This window comes from Acanthaster planci, linkage group LG17 (assembly GCF_054643075.1).
Source record: "Acanthaster planci isolate LZ-2023a linkage group LG17, COTS_SCS, whole genome shotgun sequence".
Taxonomy (NCBI): Eukaryota; Metazoa; Echinodermata; class Asteroidea; order Valvatida; family Acanthasteridae; genus Acanthaster; species Acanthaster planci.
The window spans coordinates 7,922,626-7,937,290 of NC_141793.1; the positions used below are offsets into that span (position 1 = coordinate 7,922,626).

Below are 14,665 nucleotides of genomic sequence, written 5' to 3' on the forward strand. Positions count from 1 at the left end.
AGTGATCTTATTTCTATGCTCTCACCTTTCCATACTGATGCCTTACACATAAACAAATTTTTATGGCAAATTTACTGGACACAGATACCAGAGTTTGTTTCATGAGTCCCAAAAGATTTCAGCAAGTCTTATGTCATCTTAGAGGTTGCCCTCTATTGTCTGGCATAATGTCAACCCTAACAGTTGTCAATCCTCCAATTTTAGTATGATTTTACATACACCCTAGAGGATTAGGGCTAAAAGCTGTTGACTCAGTGAAATGCTACTGGGATGGAATAGGGTTTTTTTCTCATTTTTGAAGTTGCAAAAAGTTGATTTGTTTAGTTTGTCAATGGAGTGAGTATGAGGAGGTGGGTCCATTTTAAGGTTTTGTTTCTGTAGTTTCTTCTCAGAAGAGGTCTGAGTCATAATTGGGTTTACACTAAGTTGCCCATGTTTATGACTCAAGGTAATCATGGGATTAGATATTTGCCAGTGTTTCCAGTCACCCCGAAAAAGGTATGACAAGGGATGGGAGTTTTCACTTCAGACTGGTGATACATTTATTTGCAGGACCTGGAGATAACAGGAACATGGAAATAAAAGTTGGAACTGAATTTGGCCTTTCAGCTCCCACAAAGGTGTTTTTTGAGGGATGTTGGCACCTGCTTGTCTTGAAAACTAGTTTTTTGTTTTTTAAATTTATTGGAGGGGATTAGGGATAGGATGGATGTAGGTGGTTAATGTAGAGTTATGGGATATAGAGGAGAGAGGACAGACAAGTGGAGGATGTGGGGTGCAAATTTTAGTGTGGGACAATGTAGCCAGTGAAACTGTCAAGACAAGTAGATAAGCAAAGGACACATTAAGGGGTTTTTACTTGTAATTTACTATGCAAGAATGCTAAATGTTGGCAGACCAAAGAACTTAAAGGTAAAAAGGACATTTTCAATAAAATTAATATTCCCAGTACTGATTAAAAGTTATTCAAATGACCTGGAAATTGCTACTGGAAGTTGTAAGTTTGAAGTTGCGTAAATAAGTTTGAAGTTGCTTGAAATATTGAGAGAATACATGTATGTACTGTTTCAATACCAAACACCAAGATTTGACCTTTGAGTAGTAACTTATGTGGCACGTCTTGGCCAACTTGCACATAGGTGTCAAAGAGCACCAGTCACGTCAATTGAGGCAGGACATTTTGCACACAGCCAGTGTTGAATTGTCTAAAACTTCCCTACTCCAGGGCAAACAAAGAAGTGACTTTACTTTTTGAATTGCTCTAATGAAAATGTAGATGATGAAAAGTCAAAGTAAAAGTACCTCCAAAAAATTTCAACTGCATGGTAGTTTTCTGAAATCTTGTTTCAAAGCCTTAGCTACATAGATTTAGGAGGATGCGTCATGCATCAAGAATTACGTGTGTAAAAGGCATGGGGTGAGAACCAGTGTGGGAATCAATATGCGTGTGTACTCCATTCAGTTACACTGGACTTTCTGGTTCAAATGATATCACACTTTGATACTGTAGACTATAGAAATAATACAACTCAGTGAAGTGGTAAGAATGTACAACATGGTTTTTCTGTACTGTTAGACTGAACTGTTTACATGTACATTGAAAATAAACTGCATGTGGTAGGGCAAGAAATTGTTGTATTCAGAAAGCTGAGCATTTTCAATGATTCTGCTCTTAGAAGGCATGAGAATGAGGAAACAACCCTACATGTTATTTTTTAAATTATATTGTGCAACCACCACATTTCTGAACTAACACAAATGGAATTTATTGGATTTACATGAAGACTAGTTTGGGTAACAGTGGAAATCCTTTTTTATCTGAACAAGGTGAGGAGGATTCGCAGCAGGTATGTCTCTGAAGCCAAGAGCTATCAACTTTGAGCAAACCTGGGACAGGTTGTTGGAGACTGTTAAAGGAGTCATTCAGCTTGGCAATGTCAAGAGGAAAATATGGAATGATCGCTTCTCGTATCCTTTGAAAAAAATCACCTCACAGATATTAATACTGATCAGTTAACACTAAATGATTGTGCATGGGGGATACATATATAGCATAGCGTCATTATTACTGGTCCTTTACATTATTTTAAAAGTGTTTGTCATGTAATAAAACCTACATTATATGAGTACCCTGTATATATAGAATCCTGTAAAAACACTTTTTATACCACTTAAAACTTTTCTTTCAAGTTTACACAGTCAGTGACCAACATCACATAAATGCTGTGTGGTTGGAAACTACTTGAGTGAAAATCTAAAACTCTGTGCTGAAACAGATGACACTGTTGAATATCCATGTGGACTTGATTTTGATTTACATATATATGTAAACTTCTGGAATGATAACTCCATCGGGCGATCCCTAGTGGCATCATGCACAACCCTACTCCAGAGAATTCTATTCAGTGTTAGATCTTTTAGATCAGCGAGGTTTTTCAGTGCAACTTGTCTTTGTGCTGTCTTCCTCTTCTGCTGATCCCTTCTTTTTTATCCTTTCCAGCACCAAGTTTGTTCCCTGCCACATCACCTCATAGAACTTTTACAAGAGCTTTTGTTTCCAAGCTATTTTATAAGAAGAGGATTAATGATTCTAATCGCCCTAATGTTGCGACCTTTTCTGTGTCTAAGGAATTCCCAGGAGTCTTCTCCAACACCACAGTTCAAATGCGCTCATCTTGTGCCTGTTATTTAATTTCAAGGTCCTTTAAATCAGTGCATCATTGAAAATCAGTGGAATGCCAGAGCTTTTTTAGAGAACCAAACACTGAATTCAGACTGTACATTTTCTGATGCTTGAACCTTTAACCACTTGCTGCCGGGTGCTTTGAAAAAAATGCAGTGGATAATCTTGGGTCATTTTTCAAGATTTTCAGTTGTCAAAATTCTTCAACAATTCATCATTTCATTTAACGGATGTTTATACCCACAATATGTAATCTTTGGGTACTACTCAAGCTGACAGGTGACCTTCATTGATGCCCAAGTATTTTAGCCAGGCCTGCAGCCTTGTAAAAAAGAGCCCAAATTGTGCAGTGTTATGAAACCTTCTTTTGATAACGAACCTGCCACAGTGCGCTACTGCCCTGCTTTCAGTTGGGGCCAGATTAGCATATCCAGTGGTGTTGTGTGACTCATCACTGTGGTGGTGCTGAGCTTTTGTTCCCAGTGGTAATCGACTAACTCTAAATGCCCCAAATCCTGGTATCAGGTTTCAAAACAATGCTGGATTATCTCCATTATTGAGAGTAAAAAAATGTTAGTAATACCCAGCAGCTCAGTCTTTTGTGCCGAGCATGGTCTTTTGTTACAAGGCCTAACTCTTTTGTCCGGAAACCAGCTCCCCGTCTTCATGTATTAAGCCCAGGTCCTCAAAAATGGGTCGCCCCTCAGGAAGTGGTTTATAGTTTCCAGTTTTTCAAGTTAATGCTGGATGTTTTCTTAATTAAAGTTTGTACTGAGTTTGAATTTTGAACTGTCCTTACATGTAATTCCACCAAACAGTGATGTTTATGCCTTATGTGTTGCTTTCCCTGAGCCACACAGCAACCGGTTATATGAAGAAACAAAAATTTTCTTAGAAGAACATGTACAAGCATTACACAAGGTTTGTATTGTTTCTCTGTACATGTAAGTGGTTTTGTACATGTAAAGTTAGTTTGAAGAAAAAATGGTTTCTGTCATACATATTTTTATTCTGCTATAGGATGCTATCCAGGCCGGGGACAGTCTTCTGTTCATTTATCACAGACACTGGCAAAAGTTCAGCAGAGGAGCCAGCTATTTAGATCAGCTGTATTCGTAAGCTAGTATTTTCTTTCATAATTTGCTGAGTTTACACAAGGATACACTCTTACAAGTGGTTACCATTTATACCATATCAAATATATACCAATAATGCAAAAATAACCCTAACCCCCCGGTGTGTATGTAAAATCATAATGAAATCAGGGTATTTGGGACTGTTAGAGACTCACATAGTTGAGCATGTATCTAATGAATTAATAGTTGTGTCAGATAATAATATAGAACCCCATACCTGAATCTAACACTGAGTTTACACTTGATCCAGCGAGGGGGATCAGAGCCGGCAAGGGGGATCAGATCCAGATAAAAAATGTGTGTCAGATCCTGATCCCGGCTTGGCTTGGGCGGTATTTCGGTATCACCGAATACCGCGGTATTTTTTTTATACCGAACAATACCGACTAACAATTCATGAATACCGGAATACCGGCTAATTCGGTACTGAATTTCAATACCGCAGTATTCTGGCTATTTTGTTCAGAATGTTCCCACAACCCTCATAAAATGAAAGCAGACAATTATATCCACAACAGTGACTGCATACTTTGTGGTTTAAGTCACCCAGCATCGTGTTTGTATTTTCTCTTTTGGAGAGGAGATAAGATGTAATGTGATACTTCAGCCATGGAGGAATGCTTCAGCATGCAGCCATCAACCCGCCTGTCAAAAGGTTTTGTTTTCCTGTCGCCAACGTCGAGTTTGCGGTTTTGGGATAGCTTGTCGACAGTGCTTGTTGTTATTCTCACCAGCACATATCACAGCCTTTACCAGTAGCTTGGGAATTAAAAAGCAGCTAACTTGGGAATTAAAAAGCAGCTGGTCTTCCGGTTCCGTGTCGCAGTCGACTTTATTTTCCGAAGAATTTTATTTGCAGATAAGAAAATGCAAATGCTGCTTATGCTAGGCTTGTGCTCTCTTTGTGTCTTTTTTGTCCTTTTTATAAAATATGTACAAGTATTGTGTGAATATTTATCTAACTGAAACCAGGAATGTGTGCTCTAAACTTCAAAATGATTCAATAAAACTGCGTTCAGTTGGACATCCACGGCAATCGAGGATCATTTTTTACTGTTTTCACATTTGTTCCAAGTCCAACCACACAAAAAGAGAAGCAAAACCCGATCCCTCACTTGTGACTGCTTGTATTTAAGCTTGTCTGGAATAAATTGAGGACAGTGTCTGATGTACGGAACTAGCTGCCTTTCAAAATGCGAGACACTGGTTAGTCAAAAGTGTCAGACCCTCAAAGAGATTACGGACTGAAGACAAGAGCGGAACAAGTGTAGTGAAATTAAGTCTATTGTTGGTCTTGAGTGATCAGTTTTATTGAATGTGTGTGTACTTGGCGGAAGTTTACAACAAAATAATGCGGTCGGACGTTTGATGTTGGTCAACGTCTGTCGGTATGGTTTAATCTGATAGAGACAAAATATCGTCTGGCTGCATTAAATTTTCTTTTCAGAATTTCAGTAGCGTCATGTCGTCACTCATCGCCCCCTTCCAGGATAGTATAAAAATGCAGCTCAAACTCCACGCCTCGTTCATGAATCCTTCCAGATTTACGAATCAAGTATGGCAGTGTCTGGGGAGGAAATACGACTTGTAGGGAAGAAGAAAACGACATCAGCAATATGGAATCACTTCGGCTTCAAGCCTGGTGAAGACGGGACACCTGAGAACAAAAATGAGGCAATATGTCGCGTATGCCACAAAACAGTTGTGGCGAAGCACGGAAACACATCAAACCTGGTCGCACATCTCCGAGCAAACCACCCTGCAACGCATGCTAAGTTTGTGACTGAGAAAGAGCGTGCCACACGGCCCAGAACTGCATACCTTGGAGCATCGTCATTGAGCATCAAACAGCCAATAGTCAGAGAATCTTTCTACAAGGCTATGAAATATTCTAGGCAAAGTTCCCGGTGGAAAGAACTCACGGACTCCGTCACACATTTCCTTGCTACGGAAATGCTGCCAATTTACACCATTGAGAAACCAGGATTCAAGAACATGCTGTTGAAGTTTGATCGGCAGTATGATTTGCCTGGAAGGAACCACTTCAGCAGAGTAGCTATTCCACAGTTGTACACCAGAGTTAAGTCCAGGGTTGCGGTGATGGACAATATACATGTAGATGGAGAACCAGACCCCCTCATGTGGTGGCGTGATAACCAGCAAATGTTCTCCCTTTTGGCAAAGTTAAGCAAGAAATATCTGTGTATCTGCGCTACAAGTTTGCCCTCAGAATGCTTGTTCAGCACCACAGGACACGTTGCAACATCACAGCTGTCACTGTTGAAGCCAGACAAAGCAAACATACTGATATTCTTGGCAAAGAACTTGTAAAACTGTCACTATTATTTATTCACGCATGAATACTGGATTTTATGGTCATGTTTCCAATTGTATGACAAACCAACAACTTCAACTATAAAGATATTTTTTTCTACCTTTATTTCAGTGTTACTTCTTTCAGCTTGCTTCACTGATTTATTTGTACTTTTAAATCACAATTGTTCTTTTTGATGACTTTTACAAGATGTACTTCAAGTTAAGGTAAATAAACTTTGGGGTTGGAACGGAGAAGGGGAGTACTTGTACAGTCTTGTAGATATGCGAGGAAAAAGAACAAGACTGCTGGAAGTTGATAGTTGGTGTACTCTTATAATTAGATGGATTTTAAAAACGTGCCGGACCAGGCTCACACTATCACTGAACATAAGCAACGAAAAGCTTGCTAAATATCCATTCTCTTTGATTAAACAACTGTACGAGTAATAGGAACAGATTGAGCATACATGTAAATTCTTTGATTGAAAATAAACATTTTTGAAAAGTTTCAGAAGTCTTAACCGCCATGTGTTTGACTCTGTGCCCTGTTTATATTTAAGTTTATTTTTACTGTCAGTCAGTTCTGAGGCCTTTTAGTAGTTTTCCTCCCAGTGATTTCAATATTTCAGACAAAGCCACTGTTATATTGATTAATCCATAGTCCGTGGTGATCAACGTGCATGTTGTTGAGTATTTCAGGGGGTTCTAGCAGACAGCAGACCATGTGCTTTCGTGAGGTTGACGCACTGCATGCAGTATGATTGGGAATGGGAAGCACAACCGTGACCATGACAGAAGAGCGAACGTAATTAAGGAATCTGATTGGCCCGCAATCCCTGCATCATCACTTATGACACGCCCCATGCTCCTCTCCGTATAACATGTACATGTACTTGCATTCTGCAATGCCGGCCGCGCCACAGAGTTTTCTGGAAGCCACCTTACTATATTGCACACGCACAGTGTGAAGGCACAGCTTAAGAGGAAAAGCCACTGGTGACCGGCACGTAATCATTACAATAACGCACTGTCTCAGCGAGTATCAACTTGACTGTAGTACATACAGTTTAGTCACGAACAGATTTTCACACCATAAGAGTGATCACACAGATACGAATCGCGGAGCAACAAATCGGTATTTAAAACACCGTTCAGTTTTTATTATTCTTTCACATAAATAATATTTATTTGACATCAAGTGGAAAGATAAATTATAATACTTATTAAGTTTAGGGGGGTTGTGTGATGTTAAAAATAATTTATGCTGGCCGCTAGTTGTTCTGTTTGTGTTTTGCCATTGAATGTCAGCATCAAGGCTACTTTTTGATGATGTAATGCCTTCTTCAATGAATACCGCAGTAATTTTTTTCACGGATACCGCGGTATCAAACAATGCAATACCTACCGCCCAAGCCTAATCCCGGCATCTGATTCTTCTCTCGAGAGGGATCAGATCCAGTTCAGATTCTGCATGCGGGATCAATTTGAAGTGTAAACGCAACGCCAGATCAGATCCAGATCAGATCCCGGAACTTAACATAATTACATCCGGGGCAAGTCTTGAAGCGTGCGAATTTGAATATGTGTCGTCATGAAGACCTTCATGTCATGTACTTGTACAGGACATTGTACACGTACCATACATATGCTATATACATACACATGGCCCAGATGCCACGTACATAATCAGCATTACGCTGGTTCCCAATTAAGCCTTAGTTCTTTGGAACTGTGAGTTGGAAGTAAACTGGAACTTACCCATTCCCATTGTTTGTGCGTCGCCTTTTTGACTTTCGTTACCACTTCATATCACTCTTCCAAAACCTTCCATTTGCCTGTTTTTTATTGTTTTTCATTTGGCTTATCGACGTGTTTGTTTCTGAGGTCAATCCTCATCTTAAAAAAAGCCACATATACCAAGTTTTTAATGGCTTTGCACTGCAATTGAGTCTTGAGACGACAGCGCATTAACAGCACAAGCACTGCTAACAGACGGACAAGATCTTCCGTCGCGACTAGAACTATTCATACAACCACAAGCTGCAGTAATTTTCAGTATTCACAGATGATTTGAAGAAAAACATGGCGTCTGAAACTACCGGTACGTGAGATATGGCAAGACGTATATATACAGTGTGTAAGTACACGAGTATGTACTTTCGAGTTTTGTGCGTAATGGCTACCATTTTCACATAACCTTTGCCCTGAGGTTGCAGCGCTTCATCGATGCTACACAGGATCGGGATCCCCCTTGCTTGAGTGCTCTTGGGGGCTCAGAGCCTCCTTTGCAGGATCAAGTGTAAATGTGGCATGAATGACCCTTTGAAGTCTCATGCCTGCAGTGTCTTGTCTACTAATGTGTACAAACCATTAACGTCTGTTTCAAAATTGTACAGTGTTTAATTGAATAAATCCCTAATTTAATTGAACCACCTACACAGAGATAAGTTGAATACATTGTTCATTATATATCATGGAATATCTTAGTTGGAACACACTTTTCTGGGAGTTAATTTTTATTGACATGAAACCTTAAAAGACTGTTTATTGGAAAAGGAAGGGTCTGTTATAAAGTAGCAAAATGTATAAACTTTGTCATCTCCTTTGTTTTTTTTAGGGTGCAAACATAAAAACTTGGCGTCAAAAGCTACATCCTAGTGAGGGAAAATGATAATCTGCCTGTTTTTTGCTGAACATGCATATCAGGACAGGACTAGCTTAGTTGATCAAGTTTTCCTGTGAAACTTAGAAGTGACAACATTGTGTTTCAACATGACTCTAATTTGTTGGTGACTTCCAGTAATTGCTCCAATTTGTTAGTGACTTACAATAGTTGTTTGGCCCATTACGTCATGGTTCCAGCTGCTGCTTGCCTTTTTTTGGTCAAAGGGCAAACATTTACAAACTTTGGCTATAATATTGAGAAAATGGCTAGACAGAAGTTGTATTTAGCCCCATGTGAAAAAGTCAGTGGCACCAAAAATGTGTATTGAAAAGCAAATAGTTTCTAGCTTTTGCAATTCACTGTGCCAACATGTTTTATAAGTTCAATTTCTAAAATAAACTACTAGGACTGAAAAGAGACTGAAAACTTGTTTGAAAAAAATATTATGAACGTTTTGTTTTAAAACACAGCCGGAATTGAGTTTCTGTAGTTTTTACATGATTTTGTAAACAACGTGAATGTTATGTCCATCATAAACCAAATAAAGTGCATTTCATTAGACTTTTTTCTTTCATGTGAAGTTACTTAAACCAGCAGTTTATCAAGAGGCAAAAAATGAGTGAAGCAGACCGTACCTTTGGGTACTCATTAGACACTGATGAAGAGCAACTCATGGACATTGGTGAGGTAGTGTATAGCCTTTGATAAATTCTTATGTAGTAATAGTGTTGACAAGATGGTACACTCTCAGTAACACTCCACTTCTTGAAACTACTTGACTGATTGCAGTCTGATTTTATTGACCGATTTCTGATTTTGTTGAGTTTTCCCTTGTCCCTCCAAGCATTTAACTTGGATTAACCAGTCAGAGTTTGACTTATAGGTTGATTCGCTGCAGATAGTTTTAATTAAATGGATATACCTGTAGATTTGAAACTACATACCTAAAGTCATGAGTGTCTGGATATGTGCCTCGGAGGTAGTAGACTTCTGATGTAATTGTTGGTTTTTTGATATTTGACCCAGTGGGAAAGCTGTGAGGGAGTTGATTGAGGACAAGATATTATTTTTGAAGTTTCAACTTTTAAAACTCAAAACTCTATGGAATGCATTCATAAAGTACATATGTAGAATGTAAAAGTCAGATTCATGCTTTATCCCAGCAGTGTACAGTGTGACCAAAAGAGTCGCATTTGTGCCTAAAAATGTTAGTCACCCACCATCAATGTGCGTACAGTAAGTACAAAATCGATCTGGTGCCTAATTTTTTGTTCTAGGAGCCAGTGGCACCTCATTTTATTTTTCTCTGTTCTGCACTGCTCTAGCCAAATCTTGCAATTTCACTGACGCAATGCTGACATTTCACATGGTATCACCCAGAAACAACACAATGCAGTAGGGGGTAAAAAGTCAATGTTGCTGCTGGATTTCTGAAAGTTTTCTCATTCGAACTATTGAATAAAGATCACTCGAAAAGTGAAATAAAGTTCACTTACTGTTAAAATTTCCAAATCAATGAATGCTTGATCTTGCTAAATTCCGTATGGTCTTGGATGGAAGCTTTATATTGGCCCATTCCATTAATATGAATGAGTGTACTGTATCACTCAGTCAGCTCAGATGTGATAGACTTTAATATCATCTGATCAGTATGTGTGTACTGCACGGTAGAGTATATGTACATGTACATCACTGGTCAATATTGATATATTGGCACCAGACTACTCCTGCAGAATTGTGATATATGTTTCATTCCTCAAAATGGTGCTGCAGGCATACAAGACTAAGTGCTTTTTACATACAAATGAAAAGTGTTTGGATTTCTGAATTCTTAATGCTTAAACTGGTATTACAAGCAGTAAGTTTGGTTGTTTGTTTATTGAATAGCAAGGTCTCAGTGACCAAGATTCTTAAAGTTCTTAAGACTTTCACGACATCAAGTTGTAAAATTGAAGACCTTGAAACAGGCAAATTGGCCTTGTGACCTGTCTCAATACAGACATGTACAATTTAAGTAAAGAGTCTGTCCCATTGCACACTTTTATTTCCTCGTGAAAACTGAAGATGCATGTGTTACCAAAGAATGTGCATTTTCTGTCTTCATATTACAGCAAAAGTGTTTCAAATTGTTTCAAATGACATGGTTATTAGTGCTACCACAACAGAGGAATTTACACTCTGTTTGATCTCATCTTACAACTTAGCATACAACCTTGTACATGTGATTACATGTGGTATCTCCAGAGGCTGCTTAACTTTTGATGACGTTCAATTTGTGATAGTATACAAGTAAATGTACAGTTACAGACCTTTATCAAACAAATCTCTTTGTTACTTTTTCTATTTAACAGTTAGCACTTGATACATGGAAGAGGTTAATGATAAGACCACTGAAGAAAAATCTTCATGAGTTGTTGCTTAGAGAAATACACAGGTAAGCTAATTAGTTACCAAACAGTGACTTGTGAAATAAGTTTTGAGCAGTTTTTCTTAAACTCACTTTTTGTGCATCTTTAGATTCCTTCAATGTTTAAAAAATTGTTTGAAATCCTTTTAAAAGTAAATTTTAAAAGTTGTCCAAGCTTGTCCGGTCAGTGTTGGTACTGTTGTTGCCATTCAAATCAGGGAAGACACTGTTCAGTTTGCATGTCTTTGTGTTCAAACTTTGAACTCCAGTTTGCTCTTTGAAAATATTTCCAAGAAAAGGTTGCTTGCTGGCTTATTGTCAAATACTCACACATCAATAAACTGCCCCCAATATGGAAATTTACCATGTGGAGCAAAATATTTAAAAAGTTTGCAGCTTTATGTGCACAAATCAATGCAACATTGAGGTTCAGTGCTTTGGATGATATTATCATTTCACAAAAACAGTTTTGCAGAATATGCACATTTGTATTAGCATAAAAGTACAGAAACAAACAGCAAAACAAATTGAAAGTAAGGTTAATTGAAACACAGAGGTGCAGTTTCAAAGATTGCAGCAAGTAATGACATTACATGGTCACTTTCAAGTTGTCAGTTACATGTAAGTGTTAAAAGGTCCTCATGCCACAAATTTAATGTTTACAAATACTCATAGGGCCATACTCTGGGCATGAAAGAAATGTTTTATTGAAATAGACTATGATCCAGACTATTTGGGTTATAAAACTAGTTTTGGGAGCTGTATATTTAAATTTCAATGAAACTTCTAGCCCAACTTTCATGTCTAAAACATGTCTAAAGCTATATTTTAGGTACCTTTTAGCCCTGACATGATGAAGTGTAACAGCAATGAATTTTTTAACACAATTTTCTTTGCAACTTTTACTTGTTTTCAATGTACAAAAACTATTCTACGTCATTATTTGGTGAAATGTGATGAAAATTGCACTTTTTTAATCATTTAAAATTATCTATGCTTTCTTGGACAACTGAGGACACTTGCCTGTGATGTCATCCAGAAGAGAAATGTACAGTTTAGTGCTTACGTTTTTCTTTTCAAATGGCCATCCCAGAATTCACTCACTGAAAATGTGTTTGTGAAAGGTTTGATTTTTTTGCTTATTGCCATGTACATGAATAACAGAGCAGGGTTTTTGTGTACACGGCAATGTAACATTGATGCTCTCTAGGACATTCCAGTGTGAATAGTTCCATGTGCACTATGTAAAGTACCACTAACTACAATGGTATTTACATAATGCATATTATGCACTTAAATATACCAGTTGTCATTTTTGTTGTCTTTCCATGAACTCGGGGCACACGTTGTGATAATTGAACATTTATAGATGTGATCTGAAGGGTCTCTCTTAGTAACTTAACTGTTATATCCTGTAATGATATGAAATGCTTCCCATCTGTTCTTGAATGTTTCATAGCATTCTTAAGTTCTCATGTCCTAAATAAATGTTTTTACATGTTAACATGCACACAAAACAATTTCCAGCAATGTCAATGATAAAGTTAGATTTTTGGTGACAGTTACCCCCCTCAATATAGCAAGATAATAATCTACCATTCTGAACATTTGGCTTTCATTTTAATGAAAATTCTCGAGGCTATCCCAGGAAACTAATTAGACACTAGATTTTAAAGAGTGTACCATCAGGTTCGATTAACAGATTTCTTAGAATTTTCACAAAGAAATGTGAAATATGTGAAGTGGAATGTAAAAGTGATCAGTCAATGTAAAAGTGATCAGTCAATGTAAAAGTGATCAGTCAATTTCTCAGTCTCCATCAAAGATGTGCATACTATTTTGGTTTGTTGAATAAAAGTCAAATTTCTTTCACATACTGTCATGCAACGACAAGGCTCTGCACACCCTTGACTATTGGAGTGATGTATGTTTTGAGCAATTTCATCTAAGTTAAGTTATTTGTGCCATTTTAATTTGATCTTGATCTGTTCCTTACAGAGATCGGTGTGGAGAAGACACCAATCAGGCTGTACTTCATAGTGTCATTAACTCTCTTGTTGACGTGGAGCGCTACAGACAAAAAGATCAAGTGCAGGTAAACCCATTCAGAATTTTGAATGACCTAGTACTGTGCCAAAAAAGAACCCATTTCAATGTTTGCTTGTGAACAGCTTTTCAGTGAGGGATTGCGCACAACCAGGTCTCTCTTCCAAATTTGTTTGAGTTAAAAGTTGTTTCTTTCGTTCATCGTTTACTTATCATTCTTTTCTTGGTGGGGAGTTTTCTTGGTCTTGGAGTTAGGTTGGACACACGGTTTTGTGCCTTTTCCTGTTTACTTTTGTTTTGGTTTTTAAATGACATGATTTGGCACTTGTATCAGCTACTTGTTTTAAACTTTCCTCTGTGGCTTAGAAAACGTTGCCAAGTTTTTTTCAGGGGCCGTTCATTTGTTTTAACAAAGCTGGCTACATAATCTGTGGACAAACTGGCATTAGTTCAAAGAAGTAAACCCAAAACTGGCTACATAATCTGTGGACAAACTGGCATTAGTTCATGGAAGTAAACCCCAAACTCTCTACATAATCTGTGGACAAACTGGCATTATTTCATAGAAGTAAACCCAAAGCTGGCTACCTAATCTGTGGACAAACTGGCATTAGTTCATAGAAGTAAACCCAAAACTGGTTACATAATCTGTGGACAAACTGGCATTAGTTCATAGAAGTAAACCCAAAACTGGTTACATAATCTGTGGACAAACTGGCATTAGTTCATAGAATTAAACCCAGGTGACAGTCCCCAGTGGTGCATGTAAATGCATCTGTATGTGCAAATTAGTTCAGTTAAGATTTCTATGCAGACTTGGAATTCTTCTTCTGTTAATACTGTGGGTACAGTGTGGATTTTAAAAGGGTTGACACTGAAAGATCACTTGCAGAGTAAGAAACACGATTTTAAAAGTGTTGACACTGAAAGATCACTTGCAGAGTAAGAAACACGTCAAGAACAAAGCTTCAAAGCAAGCTGCTAGAGAATCAAAATTAAGTGCCACAGCTTATTTGGAGCCTCCAGTTAAGTGACAGGTCGCCTTGACCTCAGCCTTACAATCTATGCATCATCGAGAGGAATTCATCATTGACTGTGTCAGACTGTGTACTATGACAGACATTGCCCTGGAAAAGGCTAAAAAGATGCGGCCATTTATGAGGAAAGCATTGAAAACAGGGAGGAGAATTTCCATGGGCACAAACACTTCACAACATTTATGTGCCGAGACAATTTAAGGTGTATTTTGAAGCTCCGCAGAATCTTGTGCAAGGTTTCAAGTTGTCCATCGTCACCAAGGAGACAACAGACATCTTCGATCGTAGTGTCCTCACGGGTGCGAGAATTCAGCTTTTTCTGTGTAGATGGTGACCCTGAATGTCGGCTTTTTTGTACAACTGGTCTGTACAAAA

General features: G+C 38.1%; 1 protein-coding gene across 8 annotated transcripts in view; it reads left to right on the forward strand.

The window, feature by feature from the left end:
• Positions 1 to 14,665, forward strand: part of cul2 (cullin 2) — a 78,302-nt gene that overhangs the window by 17,062 nt on the left and 46,575 nt on the right. For all 8 annotated transcript variants that reach the window (XM_022244204.2, XM_022244205.2, XM_022244202.2 and 5 more), the window contains 6 exons: positions 1,828 to 1,968; positions 3,502 to 3,604; positions 3,704 to 3,798; positions 9,382 to 9,487; positions 11,152 to 11,234; positions 13,206 to 13,302. In XM_022244204.2, coding sequence (XP_022099896.1) covers positions 1,850 to 1,968; positions 3,502 to 3,604; positions 3,704 to 3,798; positions 9,382 to 9,487; positions 11,152 to 11,234; positions 13,206 to 13,302 — 603 coding nt within the window. In that variant the 5' untranslated portion in view covers positions 1,828 to 1,849. The remainder of the gene's footprint in view (positions 1 to 1,827; positions 1,969 to 3,501; positions 3,605 to 3,703; positions 3,799 to 9,381; positions 9,488 to 11,151; positions 11,235 to 13,205; positions 13,303 to 14,665) is intronic.